The sequence below is a fragment of the Amia ocellicauda genome, chromosome 15 (assembly GCF_036373705.1).
Source record: "Amia ocellicauda isolate fAmiCal2 chromosome 15, fAmiCal2.hap1, whole genome shotgun sequence".
NCBI lineage: Eukaryota > Metazoa > Chordata > Actinopteri > Amiiformes > Amiidae > Amia > Amia ocellicauda.
The window spans coordinates 16,671,119-16,688,197 of NC_089864.1; the positions used below are offsets into that span (position 1 = coordinate 16,671,119).

The 17,079-nt window shown below is 37.8% G+C and overlaps 2 protein-coding genes across 3 annotated transcripts in view; one reads left to right on the forward strand and one right to left on the reverse strand.

Annotated features, from left to right (window-relative positions):
• Positions 1 to 10,202, reverse strand: part of osbpl8 (oxysterol binding protein-like 8) — a 100,081-nt gene extending 89,879 nt beyond the window's left edge. For both annotated transcript variants that reach the window (XM_066723600.1, XM_066723598.1), the window contains exon 1: positions 9,884 to 10,202. The gene's annotated coding sequence lies outside the window, so the exon portion shown is untranslated. The remainder of the gene's footprint in view (positions 1 to 9,883) is intronic.
• A 3,811-nt stretch (positions 10,203 to 14,013) lies between these two features.
• zdhhc17 (zDHHC palmitoyltransferase 17) overlaps positions 14,014 to 17,079 on the forward strand; it is a 34,150-nt gene continuing 31,084 nt past the window's right edge. Inside the window, exon 1 of the mRNA XM_066724666.1 lies at positions 14,014 to 14,133. Within this exon, the coding sequence (XP_066580763.1) occupies positions 14,071 to 14,133 (63 nt within the window). The 5' untranslated portion in view covers positions 14,014 to 14,070. The remainder of the gene's footprint in view (positions 14,134 to 17,079) is intronic.

Here is a 17,079-nt window from a genome sequence, read left to right on the forward strand (position 1 = left end):
ATGGAAAAGAGTACACTATGAAAGATGCCAGTGTTATTTTAGCATTTTCTCCAGCATAAAACTCATGATTTAAATAGCCTAAGTGCTATGGAGGAAAAAATATAATTTAAATGAATGTTACACTGGAGCAAACAATTTTCATTAAAGAGCTATACACTTTGCAAGACAAGCACTGCCATGGTTGCCATTTTCACATATGGAACATTTGATCATTTAAGTCATTAAAAGCAATTCTGTTAAAACTGCAAGACTGCAAGAAACGGTTTGTTGACTTATGTATTGAAGTGGAATTTATGATTACAATTTTAAAAGTCCCTTACCTATCAGACAAATGCTTATTCTAGAATTTACCAAACTAGAAGAGTGGAGTTTAACTGAATGAAAACATACATCATAGGAGGCAGTTATACATCTGTTTTGTTAGGCAGTACAATAATCCTGGCATTCTTCAGCATATGTATAGATCTGTCCAACAGGAAACGGTGTACTGTTACTGGTTGAAAGCTTTCCTACACAAAAACCATTATGCCAAAGTAATTTCAATCAATAAACATGGCCATCAAAATGTGCCATTGCTGTCTTTGTGTGTTGTTTGCCTTCAAATGAAATGTTAGATGAACCACTTTCAACCCAAAGCTCTGGGGATGGTCAACACCACACTCATGAGCAAAGCTGAAAAAGATGAGGCGGTAGGCATAACTGGCAGGGGGTGTCTGCTGAGGAAGTACAGTGCCCATTGTTTTCATTCACTGGGTCTTTTAGAAAACTTTTATAAGGGCATTGTCCTCGCATTATATTGTAAGTGAATAGCATTTTACAGACAACACAATTCTTAACAGAGCAGTCTAGTAAGACCTAGTCTCTTGTGGTCTGAAACCCTCCCCCAATGCTTTTCTGCCAAAGTTAGGAACATGATAAAGCATGAATGGCCTAGGAGCGAATGCTGTACCATGAGCGTTTACTTTCTTTCTGGAATCAGAAAACAATCTTGTCGATACTGCCACGTATGGGGCTCTGCACAGAGATGATTGCTCTGCACATTGGGAAGAGCAGCAGCACAAATCCGACCTCAGCAACTGAATTAAGTGTTTTATTGGGAAAGTGATTTCAGCTCAGTTGAGCTTTACAACTTTACAAGGAATTTCAAGAAAAAGGCAGGGGGGGACAACCAATAAATGCTTTAGGCTTAAACTGTTTTTCACTGTATTCTTTCTTCAAAATAACTTTAAAGGACAATAACAGATGTGTTTTTATAATTTATCATTTTATCTACAATACATATTTGTATTCTTACTATTATTATGATAAGAGTTAATAATAATAATGATAATACGTTCTACTCTCTGGAACAAATGTTTACATGCCGATTAATCAACTAGGCTACACGGCACAGTTATATCAGCCGTGAAACAAACACACTGTTCTGTGCTGTGGTAGCAGTGATTTCTTAGGTTTTCTAGACCTCCTACCTCACTAGATCAATCTCAATCATATGGGTTTATACTATCTATAGAGACCCAACCATATACCATTCATAGACTGGAGAGATCCCCATTAAATTAAAGTAAATATTACCTCTTGAACACACACTTACTGCAATCATGTGTTTATCACTGCTGCATAATGTTACAACAATCCAAGTAAGAAATACTCTTAAGCACAAAGTAAAATTGTATGCAAATATTTTCACTATAGGCCTACAGTAGAACACTACCCAGTTTGTATAGTGAGCTAAGCAGGGACAAGACAAACATGTCAATAGAAGTCAGCAGGTACTTCATTCATGCAGTAGGTTATTTAAAAAGTGATATTTAATCATACTGGCTTTAAACTCTAAATCTGTAATATTCATAATAGGTTAATATCAAATAATTTCATAAATGCATTACGAATAAGAAAAATACATGTGAGAAGCACAGTCTAGGTTAAGCCTATACCCAATGCGTTTTCCTTTAAAGAATCTAAAACTAGGCTAGAACCCTTATCTACAAAGAAAAAGATGCCTTTCACATGTGAGAGGGTTCTCTATCTGGTGTGTGACACATCATTCGAATCAAGGTCATGGAACATCGGTACATCACTTTCTATCATCGCCTTCCTTTCACTGCCTTTCCATTTTTCTCTAGTGCACATTCTGAACACCAATCATTTCCTCAAGTAGCGGAGTGTGAAATGATTCTGATACCCAGTCTTCCTTCAGATAAAACACTTTTCATGTCCCGCAGACAGAGATTTTGTTTATCAAGCATTGTTAAATGAACCTTAGATAGCAAAATACTGGTCTTTAAACTTGTTAGAGTCTTCTTAAAAACAAGCAATATAACCTTCCTATAATAGTTTGTTTTCCAAATTATTTTTAATAGTATTTTGTAATTACAACTAAACAGAGCAGAAGTAGAAACCAGGGAGGTTTCTAGAAAAAGAGATGCAAAGTTAAATGTAAATTATACAACACATGGCTTCTGTATCCAAACAGCTGTTGCCTACATATAGTTTAGCAAAGCCTGAGGTGTGTACTCTGCCTGAAATGACAAAGCTTGTTAGTGATGTAACTATTTTTAATAGGCTGATGTTTCTTCCCCTTCATTTACTTCATTGTGCACAGTGGTTTGTAAAATCTTTGGTGTATTTGTATTAAGGGATCAAAGTGAAGTCTGAGCTGGTGCTTTGAATGCGGGTGTTATACAATATACTGTATTATGCTGAACAATACGTTCTGTTCTGCAGTTATAGTTTGTTTTTTGTAGCATGTTAATCAACATGCACTTTGTTCTGATTCATTACAGAACAGTTCTATGGCAATGCTTTTTCGGTGCAGATTTTAATATTGCTTCTATTAAATTAGTAGCTAATAAAACAGTACTTACACGCCTTAAACACATCATGAAACCGCAGAAAACCAAGCACACCCATCGTTGCTTCACTTATGTCTTCAGTAATGATGATTACATAACCCACTGTGAATGCATTTTGATGTGAGGATGTTATCAGCAGTCAGCCTCCAGACCTGAGTGCAATAGTAGATCAGTTTGATTTCTGTAATATGAACTGTTAGATTCAGAAACACTAGGCCAAGTGTCTTCAAAGTCTTTATTATGCATTTTGTTGATATGATATATTATCTTAAAATAATTATAATGTGCTAATAGTTTTGCCCATTTCATCTTATGGGTTGCGGTTCTGAGCATTGAATAGGAATCAATATGCCTGTGGGAGGTTATAAAAAAACCACATATCAAGTTATTGTTTTGATGCATATCATAATTTCTGTAATGAATAACATACAGTCCAAGTAGAAAATATAGGCTATAATAAATTAATCAAAATAATTTATGAATATCTTATTTAACCCGGTGGTAATGAGACCGAACAAATTCCTAGAGAGAACATGCAAATCTAATGTCATTCTGAACCAAATGGCAGTGGCATATCTCTGTTTACTGTCTCTTTCCATTTCTAGAAGGGAGGCCTTTATGTGTTCTGTATGCAGTCTGTGGATATTGTCTCTGTAAAGAACACATTGTTCTGCATTACAGTGGAAGCTTTCTCTCTCTCTCTGTGTCTCGATCTCTCAGTATTATAGCAGCGTTTCTATCAACACTCACAGGAGGAGGTGAAAACCAGGGCTCATCTCCACCACAGAGCACAGTAACCAGGAGGACCTCACCTCCAAAGCAGATGGGATGTACCTTGCTTGAGAACACAAGAAGGACTCCTGCCAAGTTGATGGCAGATGCAACAATGCCCAGTTCGCCCCCAAGCGAGCATGTTACTGTTCTCCTAGTTGACCCCCAGCAAAATAAAATAGAAACTCTTTGGTTCATGTTTCCCCAATGGATTCCAGCTTAGCCTGACACCCAAAGACAAAGTTACAGGATCAATATATGTATTAGGGTCTGGTTTATTATTACTGATGACAGGAAGTAACATACCTAACAATGACAGAGCCATGTATGCACTTCTCTCCTACAGAGACAAGCAGTGTGCCAATGTACATGCTTGAAAACAGAAGTATTGATTACTATCTCTCTACATCAAACGCTGTGACATATATTCCGGGATTACCAATTCCAAGAACCCAGATTAAAAAAAATAATAATCTTGCTGAGTCAAGGGAACCTGCAATGAGCTTATTTTCTAGCATTCCAGTCTCACTCCTGACTGTCATGGTATAATACAACCTAAGTAGCATGTCAATTGTGCAGAGTACAGTCTGTTTAGCTGAGAACTCTTCAAAAAAAAAAAAAACACATATAGTTATCCTTACACAGTGAAATGTAATGGTAGACAGAGCTCAGGTCAGGATACAGGAACACTTGACAGACTGGTCAAATCAGTGCAAATCCTATCATGGTTACAGACTGAGGGCTGCCTGTTCATTTTGCCCTTTGCATTGCACTAAACCAGATTTCAATTTCAATCACAACAGAAAAAAGCTTAAGTTATTATTTGTTGACAGCAAATTCAGTACTGTCCACTGTGCTGTAATAATTTCTGAAATCCAACATAATGACCACTATTTTCATACTCCATTCATAGAATACATTAATCAGCTGATTTTTGCAGACAAAAGCGTATCACACAATTTAAACACATTTCTAGAATGTGTATAATTAAATCAATCAAACTCTTAGAGCAACACATTTTGTTCCCACGAGATAAGGTCTCTTCATGTCAAGACAGGGCTCTATTAGGGCAGGGTATTGCAGTTAAGAGTATCTATATCTTTCTTGGTAAACATTTGGAGAGTAGAAAGTAAACCTTATGAGCGCATTCACAAAGGAAATGTGTGAACCACAGCTGATAAATGACTAAATGAAACATGGATATATTAGGTATAGCCGAAGCACAGCTGATAGCAATGTCAGGTAGTGTATTTGATGTCCAAGTTACAAGGTGTTCTGTAATTTAAAAAAAAAATACAATAACGCTATTTATATCAAGAACTGATCACACTGTAGTGTAATCAGCAGCTCTCAGTTTTCAATCCTGAACATGCAAGACTGACTTCTAACAATTAGGCTCTCACTCTGTTTATTCTGCACCACCATCCCTTTTTCTAAAAAGTAAATAAAGTGGTTTCATCGCAGAGATTGTCTTGTAAAGAACAGTTACAAGAAACAGCTCCTTTACTAAGATGTATGATTATTGATTGTATGATTATGTATTATTAAATTACACTTAACTCTATAACATGATTTAAAAACAGATTCTTCCATGACCAAAACATTACAATGATAGTCTCACTAGACAATTATTGTCTGAGCCTCACTAGAAGACATAATGCTCCCTATAACATTCACTTACCGGTCCAAGGGTCAAACAACAAGAGGAAGAGGACTTAAGAGGTGAACTTTTGTGGAGCTTAATCTGAGCTCAGAGGACTGAAGGTTGAGGTTCAGAAAATTCACGGAAATACACAGGACAGGACAACCAGAGGAATTTCCCCTTCTTCATTTCACTTCAATTGTTTCAACAAGGCAGTTTGAATAAAATCAAATAAACAATCAATTGTTTTGGGAACCGATGTCGACAAGATTCACAGCGCAAAACATTTTTAACACGTTCGCCAAACTAAATAAAAAATTGCAACTTACATATAAGCTTAAGTTAGGTATGAATGAAGATAGATTGCTATACTGCTGAAACTCCTGTGATATAAAGAGTAGGGTCACTGAAGCAAGAGCATTCAGAGTTCGAAGGGCTCCAGTTCAACGCTCTCACATTATCCACTCATCACAACCAGCTGTCCTTATCAATGCATCAAGTAACGCAATCCACCAACTAATTAAATTATCTATGATAAGATAAAGGAAAGGAATTGCTTATGTATTCCACTGGGTTGGACACTGCAATACCAAACTGGGTCATCTGGATAAAAGTCCCTTCAAACCCCATGAGTGAGTAAAATCCTATGTTGCACAGTTCTTCAATAATCTGTCAGGGATCCTCTTATTGACATAAGAGAATCTACAATACACTATTTCTTTTCAGAATTATAAAGTAGGCATATCAGGCTTTTTGTCCCCAGTGTGGGAGATAAACAATGTGCACATTGGTTTGACTATTTTTTATATGCTTTTTTTACAGGTTACAAGCTTTTATGCAAACTAATACGTGATTTGAATGCCAAGGATCTGAAGAGATTACAATAGAAAGGTTAAGAATGGGAAAAAAAAAGCTCTTGACATCACCCACTCTATTTAAATATATCTAAAATGGCATTAACTGTAAAACACATTAGTAACCCACTGCACTCCCATTCTCACACATCGTTATATTTATATTAACATTTTTGATTTGATTACACTGTATTGCAAAAAATAGAAACACGATGAATGCCTTACCATTCTTAAGTTACACTTTTAAGGAAAAAACATTACATAACAAATATTGTACTCCACATATGATTCATTACATTTTTAAAACAAACAGTCATTCGTGCTCAAATTTAACCTACAACCAGCTCCAGGTTGTAAGCAAATGGAAAACCACATTTGACAGGCAAATGACCCATCTGCAGTCTACCATACTCTGGAAGACTCTAGGGAACAGCTATAGGAGCTGGAAGAGGCATCACCCTTGGGGTCTTAGTATGAGTTTCTATTGGTGGAAGAACACTGCTCTTTGTTAAAAAGTACATGTTTAGGAATGGAATAACCGCACATTAGAAAGACATTAGTTAGTTAAACTCGGCAGCATTAACCTAACCCGTATATGACCTCATTTGTATCCAGCACCAAAAATGGAAAAATACTGTACTCAGTCAAGAAAGTCACAGCACTCAGGAAATGTTTCCAAGCAGGTTTGCAGACTAATCTGTAAATTAATACCTAGAAAGTTTTGTATGAAACAGATAAACATCCAGACATAATACCTCCTGCAATCATAAATCCATTGTGAGCCTGTATCACGGACAGAAGAATAAATTAATAAATTCAATGTGAAACTCATATTTTCTATTAATAAGATTGTTTAGTCTCCATTGCTTGTTTGTTTTGCCTGTTTTGGTTCCCATGTTACAATTTCCCTTGAAAGCTATCCATTGTTCTTCCAACCAGCACACAACTCTCAGGGGGAGAGGACCAGGGGACCTGCAGTACTTGTCATACACAATGCCTGAATAAAGAAGGAAATTGTGGAATAAAACTAGACCCTGGAGGAAACTCAGTCACTCAATGATCACGGATAATGAAGGGGTCAATCTGGCCTTTTACAAGAGCCTGAGGCCGCTCTTGGTCTGTGGAAGAACTCAAGCCAACCCAGTTGCCCCTAAGGATCCCAAACCTACATAAACTACACATTCTGCATTATAAGCCATACAACGTTGAGAAACCAAACTACTACTGTTGCTTAACCATCAGGCTAATATTAAAGATTAGCACCCATTCTCAGACAGGTGGAGAAGATACCCAATAGCACACAATTTCCAAAAGAGCAGATGTCTTTGCCTTGGTGTTACTGCAACCACCCACATAGGAGATAGAAGTCTGGCTATGCTATTTCTATCATGCACCTGTTGTGTGCTATGCTGAGGCACAAATGGCTACTGCCTCCCACTCTAAATTTGTTTAGAGTTCAAATTAGTATTTATTGTAAACAGACTGAGATAGGCACATGTGGTAAAAGGCACTAAAGTATGATTTGTTAGTTATTAATTGCCCTCAATTAAAAAAAGCTGATGAGCCGTTGTCCTTATGTGTACAAATTGTAGGCTATATTCTACTATATTTTAATGAGATGTTCCTAACCAAAGCCTTTCTATTGTCATCGACTAGTAGACATACTAAGCATACTAGTCAGATCATTTTCATAGGGGTATTGGGGATTTCCCCGTTTAAATCTTCAACAGGATGAAGAAATGTTGTTTTAACGCTAGGCCATGTAGAATAAACATACATATTTGCATATTTATTTTTCAGAGCACATTTCAAGGGGTTTGTATCATCAGGATAGTTTTCCTCTAGCAGGTGTTCAACATCAAGAAGAGATGGGAAGATATAAACAATATTGCAAATTAAGCATTCACATGGGGATGACATTGCAGTGAAACAAGTGGAAATGGGTGGAGGGTAAAATAAAATCGTATTTCTTATGAGAAAATGATTGGGCTTCAAACTTCAAGCACATTTAGCACTTAACATTCAAATAATCTGCATCAAATCTAACTACTAAACTATTTTCACAGGAACATAGCATTAATCTTAGACAACAGGGATAGCAGATTCACATTTCATAGCATGCACAGTAATAGCTTCAACCTGAATGTTATATTTTTAGATTCATATACACATCTAGACATGCCTTTGTGTCATGTTTCAGAGCAGACAACCTGCAGGGAGAAAGTTGAAACATGATATCTTAAAGAGAGCAGGCAAGGTTGTTGGCTATTGTTCTGTTCAAGAGGTTCTCTGATTGTATTTTACAGACACTACATGTTAAAAACATCATGTTCTGTTAGCCCATATGTTTCCAAGTGTACAAAACATATTTTCTGGAGGGGATCTTTTGCACATTACAACAAAGTGTTTTGCCAACAAGTACAATACCGGTATCCCAAAAGGAAGAACGAAACAAGGTTAGTATTTCTTAACTGCACGTACATGTTGCTTCCTGTAGAAATATTAAAGAAGAGAAAATGATAACTGCTGAAACATGATAAACCACTCCCTAAAACTAGACATTCTCCCTTTTTCTAATATGCAACACTATAAAGATAGCGCAATGTCACACCACAAGCCCTGACAGAGAGCTTGCTGCCATGTGATGTGACATCAGAAAACCGATCACAAGGTCCTCATCCCCTGCTCATCAGGACTGGCCTTTTAAATCATACCAGGCATACAGTGACAGTGTAGTTTTACAGTATGCAGAAATACATATTGTGCAACCTACGTGTCAATAGAAGTGTTTAAGCAGGCATAATAAAGACAGTGTCGATAATAATGGAGTGTACGCTTGCAGACTTTAATTCAGTAAAGGTTTGGTTGACCCAGGAAAGTATTTTACTATCATACATATGAAGGCTTCAGGATGAAGATAAATGAGCACCCTTACCACTGGGAAAATGCATTTTTTCAACAAATCTAGCTTTCCACAATATGTTGGGTGTATTTGTAGCCCATGGTTATTATATTTTGATGAACCCATACACATCAAAATGCCAAGTGGCTTAAACTGAATGGAGCTTATTGTATTACTATTGTTATGAATTTGCTGTGGTGACATTGTGAACTAAGACATCATAATGATGTTGCTGAATTTGCTTTAAAATACATATCCTATTACAGAAGAATTGCAATATACATCTCTTATATTGGAATACAACTCAGTCTGCATTTGGAGGCAAATCTTAGTTATGAATTATTACATATTGAGACTTCTGTTCATATAGTTTTAATACAGAAGTTGAATTCCCATTTGGCACGAATAATAAGCAAAGCCATGGGTTTAAATGCAACAGCCTCCAATGGGGCGTAGAGACTGAACTCAAGTGGAAGAGACGAAAACACCAGACTGTGATGCTGACAGCGATTGTAAACCATTGAAAGTTTATTCCCATCACCAGCTCTTCATCCACTCATGTTATTCAATTAGCACCTCTTGGCAGAAAACGATGATATGGTTGGTCATATCTTGAGAAAATAAACTTGTCTAGAGGGGAAGACTGGATTGATAACGCCAAGTATCGATCCTCTGAATGCGACAATGGCCTAAAAACTCAGATTTATTTGGGACACAATCAGGAGATGGGTGAGAAAAACATCGCTACACTGCTGGCGATGCCAATCCTGCAACTTGTAACTCCTCCAACCCCACTGAAATGCCACGCTGCGCTGTCTGCAATGGGCACAGGCGATGATGAAACCGAAAGCCACCTTACCTTGCAGTTGCTTGTTGGAAATCTTAATGTTCAGCACCGGCCTTACGTTATGCAGCTGTCCGAGGCAATCATGTGTTTCTTAAGGTGAAATTAAGCAAGCGGTCGCGGGAGACACTTCATTGGTATGCGGCGTGTTGTCTGTGGGGCGGAAGGATGCAGATAATCCCCGGGGAAGTATTCAGGCTGTATTCAAGCCCATTCGTCCATGCGTTGCGTGTGTGTCTTTATCTGTCAACGTGAAACTGTGCTTTTCTTTGGCGACTTGGGCTCCGCAGTTGCTGTGCTCGTCTCTTCCTTCCTGCCAAGCCGAGCTCCGAACACCGGTGATCGATTAGACAGCCTGAGCCTGAGCCTGAGCCTGAGCCTGAGCCCGCCTGCCACACATCGGCGCTCCACTGGCTTGGTCTTGCATTGTTGACAGTGTTGCATGCGATCAGAACACATCAGAATCTAATGTTCGTCTCCTGTGCTGGAAAATGATTGATTTTTTTTAAACAGACAACCAATCATGAATCATTTATATTCCAGATAAGCCCTGAAATGCACACTCACAGCCCAGTGTTTGTAGATTACCGAGGTCAGGAGTAGGTGAATTGCGACCCCTGCCAGGAGTATCGGGACTTGCATGTTCGTGTAGAAATTGTGCTGCAGGACCTGAACACTTAAATGTGCAATTATGTAAATATTCATTTGTTTGCAATTAAAACTATTAACATACCATTAGAATTGCATTCGTGAAGTAAATGTTATTTTGCACTATTTTATATTCACATCTCATATCAATGGTGAATTGTAAGCTTCCATCAAAAGTGATTTATTTTTTACTTTTTAATAAACAGAACAATTCTTTATAATGGTGACATAAATATTAGATTAAAATTAAGCACTGACTTTTCATAAATGTATATTCAGAGGTTGTTTTAATAATAGATCTTGAATTTGTACGACTGTATGCTCTCTGAGAAGCAGTCAAAGATGCTAATTATGGACAGAAACCCAATCAAATTTGTACCACCAACACAAGGGAGATGGAGTCTAGTGTCCTGAGATAGTCAATAGATCTAAGCTCTATCCAGCTTAACTATATGCCAATACAGTTAATGTGCAAAAATAAAATGATTTGAATATGGTTCACGCCTTTTATATTGCATAACAGTTTACAGCTTTCACTAGACTTGACATAACAATGAACTCTTGTAAATTAATAGAAACTTTATTTCTCCAATATCTACACCACTTAAAATGCATCACAGAACAAAGACATTTGTTTTGGTGTGCTACGACCATGTTATAGAAAATAGGTATGTCATAGTGTCCATAAAATTATATCCCCAGCAAAAGGTAGTGAAACCCACTCTTCCAGTTGCTACATGGGATAAATATGCAGTGACATAGCCTACTGTCTGTAAGTTTGAGTGTTAATTCTACCATTCAACCTGTATAAGAAAAAGCACATTTGAAAAGAATACTAATATTTAACTGATTCTCTCAGAGAATAAAAAAAAAGGGAGTAAAAAAATTACCACAGTAAAAAGTTATACAGAAATGCAGGCTTTCACTAAACACAAATAATACTGAACTGATTTCATTAGATAACTTTACTTTGTTGGAAGTAATGGAATTCATATCCTTATTTTTTGGTTTGTCTAACCAGAAATGACATTAAAGGGCTTACTTTAATCCAACTAATTACTGTAATCATGTCATATTAAAGTAGGCCCCATCCATGCTGGAAATTCCAGCATTGACCAACTACAGACTGAAGCTGGTCAGAGCTGGTGTTGAGATAGTCAAGCTGGTATCGAGTTGGTCGACTCATGGTGAATAGGCTGGTCTACTGTTGATAAATCTATAGTCTTCTGTTATATACTATGAGTGTAAAGAATCAGCAACATTTGGGGTGTATATTGGTTGTTAAATCTAAGCATTGTGTAAACTATTATGTATGTAGTTTAAAAATATACATTGATTAATAATAATATATATCTTTTGTTCATAACCGCTACATTTTTAATTAGAGGAATTTTCTTCAATTTTTTAAGATGCCATTTATTTATTTTCCCTTTGGTGAAGTGCATCACTTTGTTGCAGATTTTAGTTTCTAAACTGGGTGTTCTGTCTTATGTATGATTAATATTATTGTATCCGGAACAGACATATAAGGCACTGTCAGTGGGGTTTTTGCAAGGAGAAGAAAAGCCAAACATAAGATGTACACTCACCTAAAGGATTATTAGGAACACCTGTTCAATTTCTCATTAATGCAATTATCTAACCAACCAATCACATGGCAGTTGCTTCAATGCATTTAGGGGTGTGGTCCTGGTCAAGACAATCTCCTGAACTCCAAACTGAATGTCTGAATGGGAAAGAAAGGTGATTTAAGCAATTTTGAGCGTGGCATGGTTGTTGGTGCCAGACGGGCCGGTCTGAGTATTTCACAATCTGCTCAGTTACTGAGATTTTCACGCACAACCATTTCTAGGGTTTACAAAGAATGGTGTGAAAAGGGAAAAACATCCAGTATGCGGCAGTCCTGTGGGCGAAAATGCCTTGTTGATGCTAGAGGTCAGAGGAGAATGGGCCGACTGATTCAAGCTGATAGAAGAGCAACTTTGACTGAAATAACCACTCGTTACAACCGAGGTATGCAGCAAAGCATTTGTGAAGCCACAACACGTACAACCTTGAGGCGGATGGGCTACAACAGCAGAAGACCCCACCGGGTACCACTCATCTCCACTACAAATAGGAAAAAGAGGCTACAATTTGCACAAGCTCACCAAAATTGGACAGTTGAAGACTGGAAAAATGTTGCCTGGTCTGATGAGTCTCGATTTCTGTTGAGACATTCAGATGATAGAGTCAGAATTTGGCGTAAACAGAATGAGAACATGGATCCATCATGCCTTGTTACCACTGTGCAGGCTGGTGGTGGTGGTGTAATGGTGTGGGGGATGTTTTCTTGGCACACTTTAGGCCCCTTAGTGCCAATTGGGCATCGTTTAAATGCCACGGCCTACCTGAGCATTGTTTCTGACCATGTCCATCCCTTTATGACCACCATGTACCCATCCTCTGATGGCTACTTCCAGCAGGATAATGCACCATGTCACAAAGGTCCAATCATTTCAAATTGGTTTCTTGAACATGACAATGAGTTCACTGTACTAAACTGGCCCCCACAGTCACCAGATCTCAACCCAATAGAGCATCTTTGGGATGTGGTGGAACGGGAGCTTCGTGCCCTGGATGTGCATCCCACAAATCTCCATCAACTGCAAGATGCTATCCTATCAATATGGGCCAACATTTCTAAAGAATGCTTTCAGCACCTTGTTGAATCAATGCCACTTTGAATTAAGGCAGTTCTGAAGGCGAAAGGGGGTCAAACACAGTATTAGTATGGTGTTCCTAATAATCCTTTAGGTGAGTGTATGTTAAATGCTAAATAAACAGATTGTGAAAATTAATAATTGATTATTGTTGTGATAAACTGAGTGTGATACTGTATAGTGCTAAAACAAAATGACCTGGCCCAATATGGTCAAAGCAGCAGTACTGTTGTTTCAAACCCTACACAACCCTAGCTGGTCACCAGTGGGACCAGCTCAGATGGTCAATGATGGACTTTCCAGCAGCAGTATAATCTGACTAGGATTATATAGCAGTTCTGTGGTGATTTAATTCTCATTGTTTTGCGGGATTTCTTTAGACCAAAGTCCAACCACTTGCACAAGCCTTGGGCTGAAGAGGACCCTGCACAATTTTTTTTCCAGCAAACGTTTCACAACAGTTATGACTTCGGGACTAATATAAACAGTTTGATACAGGTGCTAGCAAAGTATAACATTGGATTTACTTAGGCCTTGTGCAAACAAGATTGCACATTTTCTCATACATTATAATTTACCAAGCAACACACTATTCAAACACTGTTACTGAATCATTAAGTAAATAACCGTACCTTTGCCTACAATGAATGTAAAATATTGTGCATTTTCTGTATTTATTTAATATGTAGTTATGATGTAAAATTATAGTCCCCTCCTATAAATAGAAAACGTGACGTAGCATGATCTACACACACATGCAGTGTGTGCTGCGCAGCTTCGCAGAGCTGCCCTCTGCTTGTTTCCCTGCTGCTCTGGCGCTTCCCAGAATGCTCCGCGAGGTTTAACACCAAGATGGCTGAAGCTATGGATGAATATGAAAAAGAAGCTGGATGTGTCCCTATTCTCCATCCAGAGGTAAGTTTCTCAGCCATCGTGCTTGCAAAAAGGTAAACGGAAAGAAATAACACGGATGCGTGGCGTTTGAAAGGCGCCGGGTGCCCTGTGTGAATGCGCACCGATACGGGATGCCCCCTGCATACCAGGAAGGGGGCTGGCAGGCTCCTATTGCATCTGTCAATTTGTCGGCAACAGTGACATTATTATTGTAGCAAGGAGTCGTTTAATTGGAGCTGCTGGCTGGTTGGGTAAAGTAAAGGCAGCATTATTGTTTATATGTGTATTGGACATTATTTATAAGATAACACGTTGTAAGAAAACAACAACAACAACAACATACATTGAGTGTTTGCTAACAATACCGTAAAGCAGCGCTAGCAGCAATAGTCCTGCTGCAGAGAAAGATGCTCAATGAAGAAAAGGCAGAGCCGCACGGCGCAGGGTGGGCCGCCGCACCGGGATGTGATGCACTTCGCAGGAAAGCAGGCTTGTCAGGCTTTTGCAGAGACAATGAATCTTATTCTGAGTGCCAGTGCACCATTTAGTGATATCCATTGTTTTGCATTTGACGTTTTACGATGATTTTCATGGCAGAGAGAGAGAGAGAGAGAGAGAGCAGGCCCTGATGTCCCCCAGCCATGTCTGCCTCCTATTCAGTTTATTTAATGATTGGGGGGAAAATGCAAACCAAGTTGAACAAAATGGATTGAATGGACGGCTGTTCCAGTGTCAGCACACATAAATAACAGCTTCATGTATGTGTACATGTCTTTTCATGTGCAGTTTCCCCATAATCTGAATAAATGGATTCAAATAAATAGTGTTTGAAATGTATACCTTTATTGTTAATATTATAATCCTAATTATTGGGGATGGGGGAGGGTGCTCGGCAGTGGTCGGTTATTCATTGGTCAGTTTGGCAACCCAACCCCCACCCCCCTCCAGTACACCACTGCACTGTTTACTACATTTGGTCCTTTCCTTGTTTTACATTACAGTTTTATTATTGTAGACACTTTACAATACACTTTTCTAACAGTGTCAAACATATTCTCAGCCAGAAACGAAGTACAAATGCAAGCAAGAGGTTTTGGGATATAGTTGTATTGGATGGAAGTGTGGCAGTGATATATGCTAGGGATTTGGGGAATTATTGTCCAGGGTCAGGCTATAGGTTTACTTACCTGTCCATCCAGCATTTCAGTAAAAACTTTTTTTTTTTTGTCTGCAATGCAATATCTGAAATGATACTTACCCTATCAACCTCACTCCTGTTTATTTTACATGATTGCATTTCAGTAGGGACTATTAAGAATATGCATTAGGCTGTCTGTTGAATATATTGCTAAAATGGCAGTAGCAGATCATTATAAACTAAGGCTATCTTTAGAGTTTCCTGTTTTGCATCTTAAAATATACCCTTTTTGTAGGTGTTGTAGAAATAAAATTGTTCCACTATATAAAGTTGAAAATTATAATTTTCTTCATATGGAAAGTTGTTTGTGGCGCTCTTAACTGCAGGTGCAATTCTGATACCTCTGTTGCTAAATCTAAAGTGCATGATGGTATTCAAAATGCTTTTGCTGCACCAGTATTTAAGCTTAATTGCAGAGAAGCAAATTATCACTTTTCTAGGGAATTGTATGCAGCCTAACTGCAGTAGCTAATTGTTCATGTCACTTGTTATAAATTCAGTTTTGTCTTCAGTTGCAATGAGACTAAGCGGCTAATTATGAATAATTAGAGACCTAACACAAAGATATTTGTTTCCTTTAAATCTTTAATGTATATTGTAATTGCAGGATTTTTGTGATGAAAAATTAGGGAATTTACCATATTGTATGGCTTACATGATATGATACCCAGATGTCACAAAACAGGGTCACCTCAGTTTTAACTTCACAATTAATGATTCTGTTGGGCTTCTTTATTGCACATTTAATGTTATTATTATTTATTATTATTATTTTTATTTCTTGGCAGACGCCCTTATCCAGGGCGACGTACAACATAAGTGCAAAACAAAGTGCAAGAATACAGTTAAGTACAAGGCATAAAACATTACAAATTCAAATTTACATTATACAGAGCAATTCAAAATATAATACATTTTACAACTTCCAATTTACAATGTTGCAAAATAGACATGAATCACTGGAGAGCAACACTTTAGATTTCACAAAAAAGTAATGCATCAATTGCCAAATTCATTTAGCATTGACAAGCTAAATAATGCAACCATTAGGGGTCTGTAAAGTCTTTAGGTTGCAATACACACTTTTTAAATTTGTAATAATAAAATAGTATAGTCTCCTAAGGGCCAACTCAGCAATATCCTTTCTCTGATTTTCTTGCACATTGCTAAGTAAATTCTCCTGGTAACTTGCTGGTTTCTTAAAATATTTCTCCTTCAGCCTGTTAGATGCCAAAGGTCAACCTAAAGTGAGAAATTGACCTTGACCAGAAGAATGACCCTCGACAAAGATGCTACTATCATATTAAATGTCTTATTGGACTTGTAATGAATATTGAGTTTCTAGATGAGAGATAAGTGAACAATCATATTTGAAGATCAGCTCAAGCTTACTCCATAGGGGATGAGAGCTTAAAGATGTTATTACTGTAAGAACCTTAAGAACCATCAATCAAAGATTTTGAATAGATGTTCACTTGTATAAGAATTGAGAATCATTTTGATATCCATGTATTTTCAAATTTTGGGTTATTTTTTAAATTGCATGCAACCATGGCTTATGGCCATTTTGATGAGGCAAAGGTTCCACACAGTCCAGGGTGTAGATATAGAGTGAAACATGACAGGCTGTGCTTCCAGTGGCAGTAATTTGGAGCTCAGGGATTATGATCTTTCATGAGCGACTTGGAATTGAATGACCTAGAAGATTACACCTGGCCTGGCAGTCTCGCTCTGTAGTTGTCTTGCAATTCCATTAAAACAGACAAAGA